This window comes from Manis pentadactyla, chromosome 7 (genome assembly GCF_030020395.1).
Source record: "Manis pentadactyla isolate mManPen7 chromosome 7, mManPen7.hap1, whole genome shotgun sequence".
NCBI classification, from domain to species: domain Eukaryota; kingdom Metazoa; phylum Chordata; class Mammalia; order Pholidota; family Manidae; genus Manis; species Manis pentadactyla.
Window position 1 is genome coordinate 112,834,354 of NC_080025.1, and position 21,994 is coordinate 112,856,347.

At 38.6% G+C, this 21,994-nt stretch overlaps 2 protein-coding genes and 1 long non-coding RNA gene across 3 annotated transcripts in view; 2 read left to right on the forward strand and 1 right to left on the reverse strand.

Moving 5' to 3' along the window:
* The window catches only part of LOC118918465 (uncharacterized), a 44,418-nt gene that overhangs the window by 15,894 nt on the left and 6,530 nt on the right, over nucleotides 1-21,994 (reverse strand). The window lies entirely within an intron of this gene.
* LOC130684302 (uncharacterized) lies at nucleotides 2,024-2,182 on the forward strand. Its single transcript, XM_057504678.1, has one exon. The coding sequence runs from the start codon at nucleotides 2,024-2,026 to the stop codon at nucleotides 2,180-2,182; it is 159 nt and encodes a 52-aa protein (XP_057360661.1).
* IFRD1 (interferon related developmental regulator 1) lies at nucleotides 2,181-21,642 on the forward strand. The gene is made up of 12 exons (XM_036897330.2): nucleotides 2,181-2,319; nucleotides 5,903-6,007; nucleotides 6,160-6,244; nucleotides 6,973-7,097; nucleotides 8,711-8,868; nucleotides 11,594-11,644; nucleotides 11,727-11,905; nucleotides 11,993-12,101; nucleotides 15,741-15,875; nucleotides 19,369-19,497; nucleotides 19,899-19,994; nucleotides 21,336-21,642. The coding sequence occupies exons 1-12, from the start codon at nucleotides 2,226-2,228 to the stop codon at nucleotides 21,423-21,425; spliced, it is 1,356 nt and encodes a 451-aa protein (XP_036753225.2). The 5' UTR covers nucleotides 2,181-2,225; the 3' UTR covers nucleotides 21,426-21,642.

The following is a 21,994-nucleotide window of genomic DNA, read 5'->3' on the forward strand; positions in this document are numbered from 1 at the left end:
CAAGAAACGTCTCTAGGTGGACAAAAACGGATGCAGATGAAAGGAATGTGTCCCAGAAGCAAGCAAAGCAAAAGTTTCAAGGTCTGAGACAAGTTTCCGAGACTGAGCCATGTGGCTCACAGAGTACCAAAATTGTTGCCTTATGTATAGTATTAGTTGTGTCTGGATGATGGAGAGTCTGGGATTATAAAAGGTATGGAGTTCTGTGCTCCTGCAGTCGGGGTCACCTCAGTGTAGGCCAAGGCCATCAGACTTCAGGTGTGCAGCCATCTGAAGGATGATGCACGGGGACTGGAGTGGAGTCCACCAGCCTGCATCCGTTTCTGGTCAGGTGCTCCAAGCAGTTGTCTTGCTGCTTCAGGGTTAAGCAAAGTAAAAGCAACCTGAAATGTTGCCCCTTAAATAGCATCTTTGAATATACCATGTGGCCTGTGGAGATGTACTAAGTGACATTAGAGCATCACAAAGAGTGCTGAAAATTGTGAGGAGAAACAATTCTGATTAAAGGCTTCATGAAGCCATTTAAGCTAGATCTTGAAAGATGGATAGAATGGGAATGATAAATGGAGGTAGGAGAGCAGAGATATGTACTGGAAATGCAGAGTAGTCCTGTGTGGCTGAAGAACAGGGTGTGTGGGGGGCAGCAGTGAGATGGGGCTGGAAAGGGAGTCCAGGCCAGGCTAAGAGGGTTACTGGTACTGAAACCAAGGGGTGTTTTTGAGCAAGCATTAAAGCAGGTGAATTAGTAAAATAGAGGATAAACAAACTAATCTGGCAGCACTATCACACATGAGAACACTGGTGAAGACTGAGAAATCCCTTAAAGTGCCCAAGCATGAACTAAGGCCTTGTGTGATTGAGAATAGGACATGCATGTAAGAGTTTTATTGTAAAACATTGTTTTGGGGGGCACTGAAGAGAGGATCCATGTAAGAGGGTGAGGTTTTGAATTTGGACATATGAGAAGTTAGTAGTACTGTGAACACAGAAAGGGGAGAGAAAAAAAAGGTAAACAGTATTTGTTTTAGAGATGTAGGACTGGGGTGCAGGTGGAACATTCTGGTGGAAATGTGCCACAGGCAGTTGAAGATAAGAGCAGCAGCTCAGGAGAGAGGTGGAGTGGGGGATGAGTCGCCTACACAGAGGTGAGTCACTGAGTTTGTCTGTCATAAGAATACATGAACCTAATAACAGGTCCTAAATACATGACAGATGTTAAGAAGGAAGACAGAGATCTAGGATCACTTTGGAAAATTAAAAAACACTGTGATTAATGATATTTATAGCTCATGTTTGTTTTACCAGCTGTTAGGTTCTCAGAAACCAACTCTATCCCAGACTGACCTCCTAATCGTTAGGTAGAATTACCAAAGGGCACATTCTTGTATAGAAACCTGTAGACACTGAATCGCCAGATCACAACAGTCTGGAAGAAATACGCGAGCTACACGACCAAGTAGATTAAAGCACACCTTTTTTGGAGGGGGTTGGGGGGCACACAGCCCTGAACCACGGTTCAATTATAGACACTGATGATCGGTAAATTAACTCAATTACTAAAACCAGTGTTTTAAGGATGGGCATGGCTGTGCCCGGGCTGAGGCCTCATGGAAGCAGGGGAAAGGTTAAAGAGAACAATGCCGGCCGCTGGAGCAGGACGAGCGAGGCTGACTGTGTAGCCCGCTGCTGGAAGCCTGCTGTAGTCATCAGGCACACCCGCTCCATTGCTCATGACACGTGAGCACCTACGTCCATCCCAGGCAGGGCCACGGATGCAGGCGGAGTCACGAGAGGGACGCAGGTGGACACACAAGCCCGCCGGGAGGAGCCAGGCCAGGCCCGGAGCCTACTACACGTCCCGGAACTGGGCGCGGCCGCCGGAAGCCGGGCTCGGGGACAGCTGCACGCACTTGCCAGTAAGCGTTCGAGTCCCGCCCACCGGCGGTGACGCCAGCGGCGGTCTGCATACTTAAGGTGTCGTGGCCTGGCCTGCCCCGCCTTAGCTCCCGCGCTAGAGAGAAACATGTGTCGTTTCCGATCACAGCTCTTAACGGGGATTTCTGCGGCCGCCACTACCCACTTTTACCCCCGCCGCTGCTCGCCTCTGTTGTTAGCCGAAGACTCGCCTTTTAGCCGCCCGCCGCACAGTCGCACGAGTAAAAAGTGCAGCTCCATCGGCTGATCCTCGCTAAGCTCCGAGTTTAGGCGGCCCCGGGCGTCCCACGATGCCGAAGAATAAGAAGCGGAACACGCCCCACCGCGGTGGCAGTGGTGGTGGCGGCGGCGCGGTGGCAGCTGCAGCGACGGCGGCGACGGCAGGTAGGGGGTGTCCCGACCGTCGGAGGGCTGGCGAGTCTCTTCTTTGGGCACTACGGGAGTTGCAGTTCATTCCCTCCCGGCGTGGGCACCTGCGGGGCTCCTGGCTTTGCTGGCGAACTACCGTTCCCAGCGTGCCTCGGGGCCGCCCCTCGCGCGATTTGGTCTGGTGCGCGAACGGGACTCTGTGACACCGGCCTTGGGGCGGGACGCGGCGGGTGGGCCCGTGGGCCGGAGGGCTCGGGGTTGGGGGTGACGCGAGGCTGGCGGGAGACAAGTGTCCCCAGAGGCTGGAGCTTGCTCTCCAGAGCTCTTCCTTGCGGAGGGTGGGGCAGAGATCGGGGCTGCGGTCGCGCTGTCACTGGTCGCCCTTGACCGCCGGCTCCAACACGGAGTTCCGAGAATGCCAGATGTCCAGCGGGTCTGGGCGGGCCCCTGAGTCACTCGGCTTGGGCCTTCTGTGCCGTATGCCATTCCCTTTTCCGCTGCGTTCTTGTGCATCCCGTGTGTCCACCTGGCCGGCCGAGGCATCGGCTGCTGGGAAGTCCCAGCCTAGGCTCTCCTCCTCCCTCTACTTGGCATCTCAGTTCCAAGCCCGCAGCTCCCCGGAGACCAGTCGGGACAAAATTCTCTTCCGAGGGGCAGGAACTGCCTTCTCCTTTGTGTTGCACTGTGTAGTGTTTCTGCTGTGGGCGCTGGGTAGGCGGGGGTGGTAAGGAACTCAGGTTGCAATTGGCCAAAAGTTTAGGTCTTTGGACTCCTCACCGTGAAGTTGAAACTTTTCCAGGATGAGTAGGTCCTTAGCCGAATTAATTATTATCTATTACGTACTAAAAGCAAAAAAGACATCAAGTGCAAGGTTTTATGAGACACTACACTAAACGTACATCGAGTATTAAACTGGATAAAATCATCTCATTTAGTAATTTTTCTGTTGAGATTCTGAACTTAAACATTGGAATATCCTAAAATGTTATCACATCTGAACTAACCACTAGATATTTGTCAACAAAATTTCCATCCTAACTCTCAGAATGCCATGCCTTTTGCTCATTGGATGGTGAATAGGCCTGTTTTCCTGTTGAAGGTAATTGGAAACGCATTTAAAAAGCTTTCCTGTAGGGTTTAGAGCAGCAGGAAAACTTGTGACCATGTATCAAACATTTAGTAAGTAACAATAGAATGGATTATATAAATGCAGATTTCCCCCCCCATTTTTATATCGCTGTTTATTTTGATTGAATGCTCTCGATGTTCGTGAAATTCATTCTCGATCATAACTTCATAATTTGTCGTGGAATCCGGTTGCTGTGTGTTGAATTGGGGATACCTCTTTACTGTGCTTCAGCTTATCCTCAACTTAAATATACATTGAAATTCAGTCCGGAAGGTTATTTTATTCTTTTGATGAAGCAAGTGATGGAGAAGCCGCAAGCTAAAGTCATTTTGAAAATGGTAATGATGTTACTAATGGCTTCCTTGTATCACAAATAAAGCTTTATTCCCTTCGGAAACTTTTGCTCTAGACTTCTTCCTTCCTGGTACTAACTTGAGGTGCCAGTGGAGGGGTTGCCTTTCAAATTTTTAAGGCTCATTCCTGACTTCAGCCAGCTTTATTACTGCTGCTTTTTCCATTAATTTCAGTGGAAGGGTATATTTAAACACTGAATTTTAGCATATATAATAAGCAAAGGGAAAGAATCCTTTGATTAGCTTATAAAGCGATACATGCTTTGAATATCTGGGCGTTTACAGTAGAACTTGCTAACTGCTCACCTGTGGTAAGTGGCGCTTGTGGGGGGGGTGAGATTTACTTTTTCAAAACTTTAATTTGATTCCAAGTGGGTTTATTCATTAAATAAATAATTGAGTAGAAGAGATGGAAAATTGTCACAAACTTCTACTTATTTACAAACCACTTACTGGTATTTTGAGATGACGTTTAGAAGAAATGGGACTCAAATGAGATTTTCACATGTATAACCAAAAGATAACCAACTTCTGTGGGTTTTCTATTTAAATTCTTTATTTTTTGTCAGTGGAGGGTTATAGGAAGCTAATAAAATTGAACTCTTACAAGAAATGCATAACTGTCATAGCACTTAATTTGAAGAGAACATTTTTAGGAAAGAACAAAACCTTGTTAGTAAATAAGCCCAATAAGAAATAAGGACTTGATGTGTCTAGAGTGTCACCTCACTAATGATACTTGGGATCACAAGGTAGGTAAGCTTGACCTAGATATCAAGGATTTATATAGGGTTGTTTTTCTTGAAAAGTTTTTTATTTTTATTTTTATCTCGAGTCTTGGGAAATCATTCAAACTTAGAGTAAGAGCTGCATGGGAATACACTTCTTGGCAGTTTAGAAATAGGCTGAATATGAAAAATAAAAATATAAATTGAGTTGTAATATTAGTAAAAGTTAATCAAATGACTCAATTTTTTCCATGATTTTAAATCATGAAGACAGTGAAGGTATATCCAGAAATAGAATATGCTGTCATAGATCTTTTTTTATTTTGGGTTGTTCATTGCTTTATGCTTTTTCTGCTTTGATTGGTACTGTCTTTCCTTTAGGATAGCAAGTAAATCTGAAGGTCACTTGCTTCCCATGTTGATTTAAAAATCTGCTAAATTATCTAATCTGTTTTGATTTTAAAAACAAAAGGAATGCCTAACAGTAACAGGCTTAAACATGGAGGACTTTTAAACAAACTTAAGATAGTAAATGTTACTAATTTCTTGAGCATAGGGACCTACAGATACCTGGTGCAATTTTTGATTTTAGGGAACTTGGGAACTTGGGTTCAAAAGTAAATCATGAGACTCAAGGTCACTTGGGCAGAATTTGGGACTGACAATTAATTCATGACTGGGCAATCTTTTTATTAATGTTAAATCCCTACCCCAAAAAAACGGTGGCTATGGATTTATTCCTTAAGTTACTAAAGTTGAGAAAAAAATTTTAGTTTTTAAGAGGTTTTATTTTCTAGTAACACTATGTTTTTAAACTGTTGGATGGATATGTTAGAAACTTTTGAAAGTAATTTATTTCATAGACTTTTATACTATATCAAATACCAAAATTTCTGCTTTAAACCTTTTTTCCCCCCTTTCAGTTCAAGTTATCTTTAAAGTTCCATCTTCTAACTCCCTAATTCCCCTTCAAATAAGGTATATATAACCTAGAAACTAACTCATTTACCATGTGTAATAAGCCCAGTCGTAGTCATTGGAAAATGGCTTCTTTTGTGATGATCTATAGCATCATTCTCTATTTCTGGATATTTTTATTGTCTTCATATTTGAAGTTACGGTTTAGAAGTAGGTTTTTCATCCATAATACCAGTATTAAGTATATTTCTGAAGCTGGTGTATATCATAAGTAGTTTATGCTCTGAAATAGTTTTTAGGTGAATTGACTTACTTGGGAATATTTAAGTATACTCTTTTGTAATTTGATCATCCCTTTTCTTAAATATATTTGGGTTTTTGTTACTGGATTTCTCCTAAGTAAATAAATATCCACGTTAAATATTTGCACATATGGCAATGAAATCATCTACTTCCACTTTACCTAATAGGTGGCCAGCATCGAAATGTTCAGCCCTTTAGTGATGAGGATGCATCGATTGAAACAATGAGCCATTGCAGTGGCTACAGTGATCCTTCCAGTTTTGCTGAAGATGGTATGAATTTTAAATTTAAATCTGCAACTTTAGATAAAAGGATGTCTTAGGTGAAGGAATTGTTATAGCTAAAATATACTGTAGCTAAGATATTGCTGTTCCCTTTCTGCTTTTTTTCTAAATTGCAGTGGTTGATTTATGTTATTCCTTAGGACCAGAAGTCCTTGATGAAGAAGGAACTCAGGAAGACATAGAGTACAAGTTGAAGGGATTCATTGACCTGACCATGGATAAGAGGTAGGAAATACTATGTACAGGTATATGTTATATGTGTACTACTCTGACTTAACAGTATGTTTCCCTAAAGTTTGAATTGTTTACTTTGGATGTTTACTGTTGTTCCTTTGGACTTTTAATGTGGCTAGGAACATTCCACTAGAGTTTAGATTGACTCAGATTTGTCATTATTTTAGTGTAATAGTATATAACTGTATTTGATTGTAATTGGAATGGATGTGTTGAATTTAATCTTCAACTAGAAAGAACAACCAAACTTGAAGCCTCTTGTCCACGAATTTTGTTGCAGACATGGGAAATATCAAGCTAAATTATCTCCTTACTTTACAGTAGCTTCAAAACGGACTTAAAACCAATACAATTTTTTTTAAAAGCCCAGAAGATGCAAATGTGAACTCTAGACTTGTGTAGTGTTAAAAAAGAAATGTGAGTTTACTTAAACATATAATACAGAATGTTTTTTCCAATTAAACTATAACATATTTATTAATCATTTAAACTTGTGATTACTAAACTAACAAAAATGCTATGATACAAAGCAGTTTAAAATCTTTTGTGTAATAAGGTGAGTTTTGTAGATGAAAATTTAATTTTTGAAAAATTGAGATTGATGACAGATTTAAAAAAACTGTAAATAGAAAAAATTTAGAGGGAAAAGCTAGGTTTTTACAAGTCATTGATGGTATACTCTATCTGGGTCTTTTTTCTCTTAATTTTGTTTTAAATAGTGCGAAGACAAGGCAGGCAGCTCTTGAAGGTATTAAAAATGCACTGGTTTCAAAAATGCTTTATGAATTTATTCTGGAAAGAAGAATGACTTTAACTGATAGCATTGAACGCTGCCTGAAAAAAGGTAATGTCCTTATTTTTGAGTTACAGGGCCCGATCTATACAGGAATTTGCTGCCTTTGCAATAACGTTTCTTTACAGCACTAGAAGACCGGGTCACTCTCATAACTTAATAATTGTCAAGGAATACACCATGCTTGTTAAAACTCAACATGAGACTTGTTAGCTTTGTTTTTGTTTATAAAACAAAACGTTTTGTAATATTTTGTAGTAAGTAGCTTGAAATTGGGAAGGATCAGGTTGGATTGTCATCCTTTATTGTATCTGAGGAGGTGATTGCCATTCTTATGTACTTAAGAAAGGTTTGAAAGCTTGTGTCAGATGTCAGCAAAACGTATTATTAAGAAAGCCATCCTACTTTATTTTTCTAAAATTGAAGAGGTATCATAATCATCCAGCTCATTTTCCCTTGCACTTATTTAAAACGTCAGTCATATCTGTCAATTACATCATTATCAGGATGTCCCTTGGAATATATGAATTCCAGAATTTTGTAATAGAGGCTCTGGATTTCATATTGTTATAATCATAGAACTTTTGAGAATAAAGAGAGACCTTAAAGATTAAGTCTAGTATTACCAGACTGCAGTTTTAGGAACCATTGAATTTAAAAGATTTGGGGCTGCCAGCATAACTTTGCCAAGCAGAACATAATGGAAATAATAATCTTATACTATCATTATCTCTATTAACAAAAATATTTTCTAGCACCAAAAATATAGGAAGCACAGATGCTTCTTTAAATTGAATTAACTTAGTTTTATGTCCTTGTTTTTCTCATTTTGCCTCAGGTGAAACCTTTTGTCAGGAATGGGTGTTTCGAAACCTTTCATCCAATCCACCTCTCATTATACAGAATAAAGAAAGGCCTAGGAAACATGAGACTGGTCTAAAGTTATATAACTTGCTAGTGGTACAGTTGATAGCAGAGCCACCTTTTTTGAGTTTTTACAGTGGCTTTGTTAGCAGTGTTTACATTGAAACTGTCTCCAGTAGTGGTAGTCAGACGGGATTAAACATTTCATCCCAACTGAATATTTTACAGAGTTTTAGTTTGTCAGGTAATAATTTGAGATCAAAACTTGCTGAAACCTTTTGGTTTTTACAGTTCTCAAAAGTATTAACTTAGTTTTTACCTTTACATAGATGTTTTGGTTTTAAAGACTTATTTAAAAAAACAAAATGGGAGGAGAAATCATGAAGGTATTAGTTTACCTTGTGGACTATGTGTATCTGAAATGCTTGAGAGATTGATTTAAGGGCTACTTGAGTACTCTTCTGCCAGTACCTGAAGGATCTGAAAGACCAAATCATCTTCAAACAACTGCTTTGTTGAGCCATTACAGTACTCCCGTACGCAATGTTTCTCTCCATCTCACTGAGGAGGAAATCTGTTCTGAGAATAGGAATTGAAGGTGTTCTGGCTAATAAGTGGTGGGTCTAGAATTTGAGCAAGATCTGTTTCCAGAGTTGGAGGTCTTACGCCTCACTAGGCATACATCTCATGGCAAAGCCTAGAGTGTGTTATGGGTTTCATAAATGGTAGATGCAGTTTTGAAGTGGAACCAATTGGGGCAGTTGCTGTCTTACTAAGTAGTGGCACCTGGGCTTTTGTAGGTAAGAGTGATGAGCAGCGAGCAGCTGCGGCATTGGCGTCTGTGCTCTGTGTTCAGCTGGGGCCTGGCATTGAAAGTGAAGAGGTTTTCAAAACTCTTGGACCAGTCCTAAAGAAGATAATTTGTGATGGAACAGCTAGTGTCCAGGCTAGACAAACTGTAAGTATTAAGATTTAAAAATGTTTAGATCTTATCTAGGCATGACACCAGACATTATGGTGATCTTGGAAAACAGCATTTAAAAAAATAGGTTTATATTAACATTGTAGTTTCATTTGTCTCAGTTTTAGTGAACAAGAGTTAACAGGACAATTAATTGTTCTCTTAAATTTTCTGAGATGCCATAATGCATCCCAGATACAGCAAATTTCTACATCTTTGAAGTGGGAGATAACACTGATATAGAATACTGTGTTGAGTTCTTTGGGATGATCATAGAATAATTTTCATTGGATCTTAAAGAAGTGGTCTAGACAATGTTTATTGGGTGGTTATTTTTTATTCTAAGAAATGCAGTGGGGTGTTTGAGTTTTTAGCAGCCATGGCCTACAAGTCCTTATGAAAAAGCTGAATGCCATATTTCCTTGGTAGATTTGGATTGATGGAGGAAACTGACCTGTGAAATACTCATCTAGTTTTGGGGTTTCACTCTTTTTAATACTTCTAATATTTTTTTTCAATTAGCTTTCTTTTTTTTAGTATTACTTAAAGTAAATGACATTAATCTTTGAGTCAGATAAACCCTGAAGTCTTAGTGGCTCAAAAAAAGTTTACTTTTTGCTCATATAACTGCCCAGTACAAGTCAGCAGGGTCCCTAGCTCAGTGGAGAAAAAAGCGGACAGGGGCTCAGGCATCTCACTTCAGTGGCCAGTTCCCTTGGTTTACTGACTCTATGGAGGCTGGGAATAGTTAAGCTGCTTCCCTAGAGACAAAGAAATAGGAGTCTGGTGACATCATAGGCCTCTCTGCTGGCGGGCAGTTAGTAATCCTAAAATATTTAAGTTTTTGTCATTTACCTTTCTGTCTCCCCTTTTGGGGTAGTTTCATGCAGCTTTTAAATCATGTAGGACTATGGAGATATTTTTGTTATGTTTGATAGAAAACACTGTTGGGTAGATACTTTTTAGTGACAACTTAATTTTGGTTGCATGTAAATTTGCTTTGGCCATTTCTTTTTCATACTTTAACTCCTGCTGTGAATTCTTTTTTAAACTTAGCAGCTCTCATTAGCAGCAGGAATCTAGGTTAAAGGTAGACAGTCATAGTTTTTTCTGAGGGTCAATAGAAGAGATGTGGCCTTGCCTCAGCTGCTTGCTTAGGAGAAGGGATTGCAGATGGAAATTTTCCTTTATTGAGAATAATGCCTAGGCGACTTCTTAATTTTAACAACAGCCAATTTTTGCCAGAAGAATATAATGAAAATAAAATACTAACATTAAGAGATTAATATCATAAGTGTCCTTATAGTTCTTGAAACAAACTAGCTGAAATCTGGACACCTGAATGGTGACTTTAAAGACTTATAGTATTAATGGTACTTGAAATAACATGAGGGAATTGTAGTGGAAACGTGGAGTAAAGGGAAATAGAGAATAATAAAATCTCACAAATTACAAATGCTGTTTTTATGTGACTAGTTTTGCTAAAGCAATATTCTGAGAATTGTTGACTCCTGTTTATGTTGCACAGAGGTTGTATATAAATATTTTGTGTCCATTCTGTTAGGTAAGCTTTACCTTGGTAACCTTGTAGTGTACTCACTTGTTTAACCCTTTTTTACCCCCAACAAAAGGTAATTAAAAGATTCCTGACCTCTTTTCAACATAATCCAAAAAAATGAAATCTGAGTTAAAGAGATCTTCCTTTAGGTTGGAAGTTTCAGAACAGTTACTTAAATTTTAGGAAATTTCTGCTCCTAAGTGCTTATTTTTTGGAAGCTGATTCCTTTTAAAGTTTTCATAGTAAAGTCTGCATAAAAACAAATGAATACAAATAGTTTTAAAAGCTTACAAACCTACAACAAACAATGTATTTAAAGATTTTTAACAGAGTAGATTTCTTTATTTCAAATGTCCAGACTTCCTGTCTTTCCTTTGAAGTTTAAAATGATCTATTAGAACCCCTATGTTTAGCACAGCACTATTTATAATAGCCAAGATATGGAACCAACCTAAGTGTCCATCAGTAGATGAATGGGTAAAGAAGATGATGTGGTACATAAACATAGTGGAATATTATTCAGCCATAAAAAGAAAACAAATCCTACTGCTTGCAACAACATGGATGGAGCCAGAGGGTATTAATGCTCAGTGAAATAAGCCAGGCAGAGAAAGACACGTACCAAATGATTTCACTCATTTGTGGAGTATAACAACAAAACTGAAGGAACAAAACAGTAGCAGACTCACAGATGCAAAGAAGGGACTAGTGGTCCTTACTATGCTGATGGACAGTGACTGCAGTGGGGTAGGGGGGACTTGATAATATGGGTGAATGTTGAAACAGTAATGTTGCTCATGCAAAATCTTCATGAGCTTGTATATCAATGATACCTTAATTTAAAAAGCCCGTTGTATTTTTTATTACTATAGTAGTATATAATAAAGATTTAACAAAATACCAAAAAAAAACGATCTACTAGATTAATGAAGGATGACTCAAGAAATGGAATAATTTCTCTAAAGTTATACTCTGAGTTTGGAAGCAGAGCTTGGGCTGAAACTCACTTCCTGTAACTCTGATATTCTTTGTCCTTCTTTTTATACTGTACTTGGGACCACAGGGTAGTCAGGTAGTTGAAAACATTTTCACACTGAATTATAAAAGCAGGAAGATGCGGTATTAATAAGAAAATTACAAACATTAATATCTTTTTTTTTTTAGTGTGCAACTTGCTTTGGTGTTTGCTGTTTTATTGCCACAGATGACATTACAGTAAGTAGAAAACCTTTGACTCCAGTTATTTGCACATTTCTAATTTAAGATGGCTATCTTATTTCATAATCTTATGCATTAGGAGCTGTTTTCAACTCTGGAATATTTGGAAAATATCTTCACCAAGTCCTATGTCAAAGAGAAAGACACTAATGTTATTTGTAGCACCACTAATACGGTGCTTCATATCCGCTCCCTTCTTGCATGGACATTATTACTGACCATATGCCCAATCAGTGAAGTGAAGAAAAAGCTTGAGATGTATGTATTTTTTAGTTTCATATTTTATAAAAACATTTATTGACATAATGGTCATGTTCACATAGTAGTAACCGACTTCTTTTTTAGGCATTTCCATAAACTTCCAAGCCTCCTTTCTTCTGATGATGTAAACATGAGAATAGCTGCTGGTGAATCTTTGGCACTCCTATTTGAACTCGCCAGAGGAATGGAGAGTGTAAGTATCTGATGAGTAGAGGAAAAAGACTGTGCCATGAGGACTATTATTCTATCACTGCCTTCACATTAAGAATTGGATGATAACTTGGGAATGTGACCAGCTTGAGAAGCAGGTGATTGATTGCCACTTCCCTGGCAGTACTGAGAAAATACTTTTAAAAACATAAACCAATAGGGGTTGGTAGAGCAGCATTTGAGTATAGTTCATTATGCTTAATTGTTGCTATCTGTAGAACTAAAGCTTAGGATGCTCTGCTACTCATGGAGAGAGCTGTGTCTATAGTATAATTTGTGCGGATCTGCTTGGATTTCTCAGTCCATGGATTCAGGTAATTCAGGCAAGGATGCTTTGTAATAAACATCAGACAAATGGTTGAAATATTAAGCTGTCGTAGGTTTGTGATTAGATGAGTTTAGTTGCTGTTAGTTTAACTTCTCTAAGCCAAAGATGGAAACAGACACGGCCCCTTAGCTGGGATATGTGCCTTGCAGTTTCCCACCCACTTTCTGTTCATGGATGTTGCCACAGTTTGGCTCTTCTGGTTTGCCTGGTCCTGTTTCAGGTTAGCCCCAAAAGTGCTGTGTTCCAGGAAACCCCTTGTCTTCCTAACAGAGACGTTTAGTAGCCCTGTTTTGTGACTTCCATTGTGAACATTGGGTTACTTATTAGTGCTTTTTAATTTAAGGAGTAAGATTATTTCCAGAAAGTTTCCATAATTTTTCTCGAATTAAAGTTACTTACTGGTGAATAATTATGAATGGGATCAATACATGTTCTGGGTTATGTCGGCCCCCAGTACTCTATTCTCTGCATTTAACAAATGGTTAAGCTCTTAGAGTTTATGTCTGGGAAATGTCTTTCCGTAGGCACTCCTGCCTCTTGAGGAAGGATAGCGGGTAAGAATGGAAAGTAAGTTGTCAGTGCTGTCATTAGCAGTGATTCTCCTTATGTGAGAAACTGTACTCAAGTTTAGCAGTTAATTTAATTTTATTGATCTAGTTAATGACTCCTGAACCTTAAGGCACAGAAACCAGATGTCCTAGTTTTTAATTTTTGTTCTATTGGCTAGAAATGGTAATTTCTTTTGACTTTGAAATGCAGTTTAATTTATACTTGAAGTTGTTTAAATTTGTGTAAGCATGAGTGTATTATCACCCACATATCTTATGTTCTCTGGCTTAATAAATCATATGGGATAGCCAGGAGGACTCATCCAAAACGTTTAATTTGACTTGAGTCCTGGTCCAAGGACAAACATGAACTGGGTTACAAAGCAGAACCTCCCTAGTGTTTTGTTTGCTGTGTTTGTTAAGTAGATAAGCTTTTTGAAAGGAATGAATGTGTGGTGGTGGGGGTAGTTACAGGATGTTTAAAAAATTAATTAAACCAGGTGTTGCTGAATACATAGGTGAATTAAGTGTTGCCTCCCCTCTATGGCAGTAGTCTAGTAGTGGCCTTTCAAGAGCTCTCTAGGATGTTTTATAGTAAATAAGACAAAGACTGTTAAGTGAGCAGAACTACAGATCTTGGGTGTAACATGATGTGCTGGCTCAGGCAAATACACCAAAACATAGTGTGGTCAGACCTTCCCCAGTTCTGCCTTTTTGTCCCTGACCTGACCTGATGGGAAGGGAGTGCCACAGGAAAGAGACAGACAGACACACATATCCCCCGCCACATGCCCTGTTGTGTGAAAATTACTATGCCCTTTTCTTATGATGGATAGGAGCTAAAGTGTTTATTTGTACCTTTCAGGAGCCCATTTTTCATTTGTCCTTTACTGTACAGTTTTACTATATAGCTACCTAAACTCCAATAAATTAGCTTTTGGATGCTGCTCATGGACTATTTTTGTTGTATTTTACATTTTCTTTTTTTCTACTGCCCGTGCACTTTGTGGTGACATTTCCCTATAATGTTTAACGTTTATTTTTCCAAGTTAGTACCACATTGAACTCAGTGATTCAGACTGTAGACTGTTGAGTTTTATTAGCTGCAGGGATCACGTCCAGCAGGGTTCCTCAGCCTCAGCACTGTGGGTGTGTTGGGCTGGGTAACTTTGTGTTATTGGGGGGGTGTGTCTTGCACATTGTAAGCTGTTGAGCAGAATCCTTAGCCTCTGCTCAGTAGGCGCCAGTAGCAGCTGCTCCTTCCCCAGAGGTGACATCCAGAAATGTGTTACATACAACCAGTGTCCCCTTGGAGGGGAGATTGTCAGGAACCCTGATGGCACTTCCGAGTTCTCAGAACGAATTAAAGTAGTGCGTGGAGTTTGCTTAATTTTGTTTTTCTCCTTCAATATGTATTTTTAAATGTTTCACACATTTTTTTTTAGAATAGTATGAAAGAGTAGCCAATAAAATGAGTAGGAAATGGCTAGTTCCTGAATTTATACTAGTTTCTACAAGTAAAACTGTTCCCATCTTGTTAAGATAGTCAGATTTATTGAAATAGAGAGATCCACATAACCTTGATCTGTTTTTAATTAAACCTCAACCAGCTTCAGTAATTGCTTTTCTCCATGCAAATCTTAATGGGTATTGTCTCCAGCTAACTCAGACATAGGAGGTTGAATTACAACATTTGAACAAAACATTTGTTAAAACGGTTAATAATGTAAAATGTCTAAAATATTTGACAGTAAAATATTTAGGTACTTGAAAGTTAGAATATCTGTTAATTGCAACCTTATTTTCTACCAGTGTAGTAATCTTTTTCATTTTAGACATTAAAAATAATCATAGTTGGACTTACTGAGATTAGAAAATTATATATACAATTTGAAGGATGCTAGAATAAGAGCTGTTAATTTTAATAGAAGAGTTAAATAACTGCCACTGCTAATGCAAAAAAAATGTTGAATAGGCATTAGTAACTAGAACTGGAGTTTGCTCACCTGCTGACTTCTATAAGTGTCTGCTCTGCTTTTGGTCAGCAAAATAATTTAATCATCTTTAATTTTTAATGTTGTAAAATGTAGGTGGAAATAAAAATACCCAAAATAAAGCAACCTTTTAAAAGTATAGCCTCTTAAACTGTAACAAGGAAGCCCACAGTCAATTCAAAGATAATAGCAAATAATAATGCATTTTATGGCTTTCCTCCAAAAGGGTTAAAATACCTTCTTACTTGAGTGTCTGATGTAAATACTTTATTGCTTGTTTGAAATACAGCCAAAACATTAGACATGAGGTGATTTAAGCTTAAGCATTACTGATAGGTTGCACTCTGGAATAGGAATATTTGGAATTCTGGGAATGTGTGCTTTGAGGCCCGGAGTGCCAAAGGATAGAAGCTATATTGGTACGTGTGTGTCTGACTCACTGAACGTCTTAAAATCCCAAGAATGTCTTGTATGCAGTTGGAGCACATAAGTATTTGTTGACTGCATCTGGGTATCCTTGGGAGGGGGGTGTTAATCGTTCGGTGGCCAGCAGTTGGGGGTCACATCTTTGCATGACCGCATAAATGTGTTCCTTTGTGCGTTTGCCAAGATGCCTGAATAGCTTGAAGGTTTATATGGCTCTGTAGCAATGCTGGATGGTGTTGAAGGTGGGCTGTTCTTTGTTAGCACTGGAAGAGGCTGGGGGGAAAAAACCAATAACAGACTAAATGAAACTGCTTTTCCTTTTACAGGACTTCTTTTATGAAGACATGGAGTCTTTGACTCAGATGCTTAGGGCTTTGGCTACAGATGGAAATAAACACCGTGCCAAAGTGGACAAGAGAAAGCAGCGGTCAGTGTTCAGAGACATCCTGAGGGCCATGGAGGTAGGCTTAACACTGTACTGGCTACTCATATTGAAATTACATGATCTCAGGCTAAACTTGACAGTTTAGTCATTTTGTTAGTTAAACTTCATCTTTGATTAAAATAATCTCATTTTGAGACAGCCAGGTTTTTAGTAACATAAATGAAGACTTCTTTTAAACAAATGAAAATTTAATTCTGATATATAAAGGTACGTTTTTAGGTTTAAAAAAATAACACTGATAATGATAAAAATGTATTTCACTTTGGGGTACTTGATATAGGCAATGGTACTTAGCACATACATACTTAGTACAGTGTGTTTTGTGAATAGTATATTGCCTACCCCTCAGTACTTTTAAGCAAAGAAAGACCTTTGTGATCCTTCTGTGAAGGAGGCTATGTGCTAAAAACTGAAATAACAAACCCCAGCCTTCAACCAGAGCACATTCTGATCATCTGATGCTTGAGTCCCTTCTCTGGATCTTAACCTGTTTCAGTCTACCTGGCAAAAAAATTGATTTAGAAGCTTTCAGCAATTAGAATAGAATGTATGATTAAAATGAACTGTAGAATCTATTAATAAGGACAGTCTTGCTGTGGAGAATACCAAAATCTTTTAACACTTTTCTTTTTGGTTGGCCAGATAAATATTTCCTGGATATGAGGGGTAATTTATCAGGTTATTGGTATCTAATATGGCATTTCTCTTTAGAATAAATGAACACCAGAGAGTCATGCAACCTGATGTATATAGGAAAATTTAGAATGGGAATTTAAAGAAATAGAGATACTGAAGCCCCAGTCAGATCCAGTTTTGAAGTGTTCCTGGTTCCCATATGTAGCCTGCTAAAGAATTGCTTTCTTCACTGTAATCTTCCATAAAAAAGTGAATCTTATGGTATAAAGTAGTGTAGATTTCTTGGGTTCTAAACTTTCTGGTGAATGCTGACTATAACTGAATTGTAGTAATACTTAATATTTACTCTGAATTTTATAATGTGAAAATCAAAACAAAACCCCCAGACTTGAGCAGACATCAATATTAATAATTAATCTGATTAGTTGTATAATTTAGAGTATAAGGATCCCCAAATTAAGCAAACCGTTGTTTTGATTAACTAGAAACCATTTCTTTACTTGGATACTGTGGCCTCCAAAGATAAGATAAATGATGTGTCCTAGATTTTCTGGGTTAGACCTGATTTCAGATTTTCCTTCTTAATGTGTCCTCTGTGGGTAATAGATTTTAAGGGTCAGCAGGGCCTGACAGCCCCTCAGTCAGCTGCAGCATGCAGCACCGAATCTCCTGAGGAAGACACCAGTGAAACTCCAGTGCTCAGCAGCCTTAACAGGCCTCTTGTGTACCTCGCCCCCTGCCACCCCGCCGGTATGCAAAAAGGGAAGGAGCCCTCTGTTTGCATCATAGTTCTGTCCTTAAGTGACCTCCGTCCCAGGCCTTACCACCTCTACTCCTCATCTCAGATTTCAGGCCCTCCCCTACCTGTTGACTGGGCTCCCTGTCCCTCCAGCTCTGCCTCTGTACCTGCCAAGGAAGGGCCTATTCCTAGAGCCTTGTGAAGTGTTCCTGTTGATTTTCTTTCATTGGCACCCAGCTTCCTCTAAAGGACCCTGCTTCCTTGATGGATCTTCTAAATGAAAGTTGTTGAAGTGCCACCGAAGAGAGTCCCCATTTTATTAGGTGTGGTGGTCGCTGCCACACTGTGCCTTTTCATCCAGAAATCCTTCTTGAAGTTCACGCAGTCCTCAAATCAGCAAGCATTTAACATATTAGGTCCTCTGACGTACGGTTTTCTTATTCAATTCCTTTATAGAATTAAGCAACAGAATTACTTTTTAAGGAACAGTGGAAACCAATGGAATAGTTGAAGAGCAGTAAGTAGCAAAGCTGAGATTTGAACCCACTGTACTATGCTGTCTTTTAACCAGGCCAAATGCAGAAAAGGTCGTGTAAGAGTGAACAGTACCAGTTAGATTTGTTAATTAGAAGGTCATGGTGACCTTTGTAAAAGCAGCTTCAGTTGAATGGAGAAAAGCCAGACTGAAGTGGATTGAAAAGTGAATGGGAAGAGAAGTTCTTTTGAGGAACATTTCTGTAATGGGAATGGGAAGAGAGTTGACCTGGATTGTAGGAGGGCTTGTTACTTTGTTTTGTTTTAGATGCTAGAGATAGTTTATGGGAGAAGGAACCAGTGGAGAACAGAGCATTTGAAAATACAACTGAAAAACTGGGAGTATGATGTGGTTTAAAGAGTACTGTCAGCCTTGCATTGAGGAGTGTCTGTGTCTGATTCAGGAGAGAGGAGTACGTAAAGATGTAGATAAGCGTATAGGGAGTTCTTTCCTGGTGTCAATATTTTCGGACATGAGGCTGAAGTAATAGAATCCTCTTCTTTTTTTTTTGAGCTGTTGTAACAAACCAGGCGTTGTATGTGCTTCACAGACATGTTCTGTTTTAACACCTTAATAACACTGTGTGGTGTAGATGGAGTCAGCCTCACTTGACAAGCAGGGAACCAGGCCCAAAGAGGTTAAATTACTTGCCAAGGTCACAAGGCCCTGAGTAACACACCATGAAAGTCTAGGGCTGACGTTCTTTACTACTGCATTATATACTATACATACTGTGTCTGCTGAGAGAGAAGGGTGCTGGGTAAATGTTAGGAAGTTGTGGAGTGCTCTTGCCCCATCAGTTTCCATCTCCTTTCTCCCCTAACAGTGGGTCAGCTTCTCCCTTTCTGATCCTCTTCTGTATTCATGATTCATCAAGGAATAGAGCAGCCAGTGTTTTTCATCTCCAGTTCTGCCCCATTCTGGGTGACTTCTCTGTCTGGGTGGAAATCCCTATCCTGTGTTTGTTTCAGTGAGCTTTATTTCCATTTCAATTGGATCACTCACCCATGCTTATTCTTTAGAAATGATCTTGCAAAACTTCTTCATCTTGGAAATCTTAAGCTCAGAGCTAACTCTCATTTTCTTAATAAACCTTTTCTCAAAGGCCTGTGGAGCACTTAGTTGCTGGTCCTCTCTTTGCTGGTTGTTTTTAACCCCATTTATCTTCACCTCCTTTCCTGGCTCCTTCTTCTCCTCAATTCCACACTGGTTTGTGGAGGCATCTTGTGTTTCAGACCTGTCCTATAACCTCCTCCCCACTCCACCCCCCAATCCTAGACCAGTACCCATGTCTGATTTTTTCCTTTGTTGAGTGCTTCTGAAATTTTAAAACATGCACAACATGCTTTTGCCATTATTATCCAAACTTAGTTGTGCCTTCAAGTTAGTCACAGCTAGACAAATCCTATGTCCATATATATAACATAGTGCTTTCTAGACTGCTTATGTAGCAGGGATGGAGGTATAATATGGTTATGATATTAAACCATATTGCTCATTTATCTCGACGTGTAGATGTCTACTTGGAAATTATGTCTATGTAGGCTCTCTTTAGGACATTTTAGTTCCTCTTACAATTTTGATTCTTCTCTTGGCTAGGAACGGGATTTTCCAACAGAAACTGTTAAATTTGGTCCTGAACGTATGTATATTGACTGCTGGGTCAAAAAACATACCTATGACACCTTTAAGGAGGTTCTTGGATCAGGGATGCAGTACCACCTACAGGTGAGTGGGTGACATCCTTTCTACATGTTTACTTTTAAGTTAGGGAGCAGTTTAGAATGTAGCTCACTTAATTGGCTTTTGAAGTTAGTTGAATGTGCAGAATGCTTTCAGCATTATACAAGGCAATATCTTTATTTTTGAAAGGAAAATTGAACAAACATGAAACTTCTGTTTTTGTATTGTGGCTCTCTGGTGGAGCACAACTCGAATCTGTATGAAAGCACATAGTTCGCCACTTGGATTCAAGGCACTGAAAAACAAAACAATTGTGCCTTATAATGAGAAAGAAATAAAATAAATGGTCTAAGTTCATACATATAAAATAGCTCCACATAAGTTCATACATATAAAAAGTGCTGATATGGAATACTGAATCTTGCTATCTTTGTCTTTTACCTTAGTCGAATGAATTCCTTCGCAATGTCTTTGAACTTGGCCCCCCAGTCATGCTTGATGCTGCAACGCTTAAAACAATGAAGATTTCTCGTTTTGAAAGGGTAAGTGTTGTTTTTGTTTCCAGCAGAACTAAAAAGCACCAAAAAAAAGCTGAGCCCGAGCTTTGATTCTGCCAGGTGGTGGGTATTCAGCTGTCTCTGTGAGGTTTGAGTTCTTGATGTTTCAGACACAGAGTAACTGTCCTGAAAGTATAGAACTTCACTGCATTTAGAGTTTGGGGGATTGTAATGAAACATTTTATCCATAATCCTGTGAACACAGAAATTATTTTCCTTTTCAGTTTCCTTTCATTCTGTGAAGTGTTAATAGTGTTGCCAAGGCTCTTCTGCCTTGTAGCATGTATCAGTTCTTCAGGACTTGTTCTGGCTGAATAATATTCCATTGTGTGGCTGTACCACATGTTGTTTATTCATTCATCAGTTGAACATTTGGCTTGTTTCCACTTTTTGGCCCTTGTGAATAGTGCTGCTGTGAACCTTTGTGTGCAGGTTTTTATTAGAGTACCTGTTTTCAGTTCTTTTAGGAGTGGCGTTGCTGGGTCATGTGGTGGTTTTATGTTAAACTTTACAAGGAACTGCCAAACTGTCTTCGACAGTGACTGTGCCATTTTTACATTCCCACAGCAGTGTAGGAGAGTTCAGTTTCTACCTTCTTACCAACACTTGTTACCCTGTTTTTGTTCTTGTTTTAAATTATAGCCATTCTAATGGGTATGAAATGTGTAATTCTTTTTTATAGAATCTTTATATTTAATTTTTATAGCCACACAATTGTTGGCTCTTTTTAAATGTTTTGAATAAACATTAACATTCTTACATATACCTCTCTTTTGAATGATTTCTTGGAAGAAATCCTTAAATGAGAATACAGAACCAGATTATGACTTGATATGTATTGCCAAATTACCTTCCAAAGTTATTCTATCATTCTTTTATTGTTTCCAGTAATGAGTAAAGAAGTATGTACCTATTACACACACATTTGACAGCATTGGGTTTTATAATTATAAAAGTTTGTTAGGTAGTTGGTATTAAAATGAAATCTTACCACTTTTTTTGTTGTTATTTTAATTGACAGCCTGGTTGGATATTTCTCAGATAACTTCATGATTTATCTTTTCCTTGGTCAGATTAAATGTTCACATATGTTTTAAAATTTTATTCTTTGGTGTTTCATTGGTATTTTACATATTTGATTGTTTTTTCTTAATAAAAAAAGCCAGTAACCATTTTGTGTTCATTTCCCCCCTTGTTCTTTTTATAAACATTTAAAATATTTACAGGTTTGAATTAGTTCACTACTTTGTGATTTACAAAATTATTTTTAACTGTAAGAATACCTTAAGCCTTAAGTGACTAACAAGTACTTTCTCTTCGTTTCAGCATTTATATAATTCTGCAGCCTTCAAGGCTCGAACAAAAGCTCGAAGCAAATGTCGAGATAAGAGAGCAGATGTTGGAGAATTCTTCTAGATTTTTAACACTTGAAGATCACTTTCTAATTTCCTTTTTTTTGTGTGTGATTTCTAATGTATTTAAATTCTGGACAGTTTTTATCTTGGGTCAACATAGATCTAGCTTTTGTAGTGGGGGTTATATTATAATTTAATGTACAGTATTGTGAATGGTGAGTTCTGATTATTGAATATTCTCTGTAAATATCAGTAAACATGAATACAGTGTATATAATGCTTGGTCAGTTTCTCTATGAAGAGGGCAAAAGATGCAGAATTTCACTTATGGTTAAATTTCTTATGCTGTGGCTGACAAATACTGATTATATGCAAGGCATTTAACTCAAGATCTTAGACAAATGAATTTTAGATACAATTTTGGGGAGTTCCTTCTGGAAAGCTGCTCTATTTTCTTTTTAAATGGAGCCTTGTAATTTAAATTTTGTCACTGGTATCGACAAAGGGAATTACACCGTGTGACCTTAAAGCTGCACTTAAAGGCTCTTCAGTCCAGCTACTGGGAGTTGATGATGAATTAGCATACACCACAAGGGTTGCTAACCTTGACCTCTGAGGGCAGTAACACTA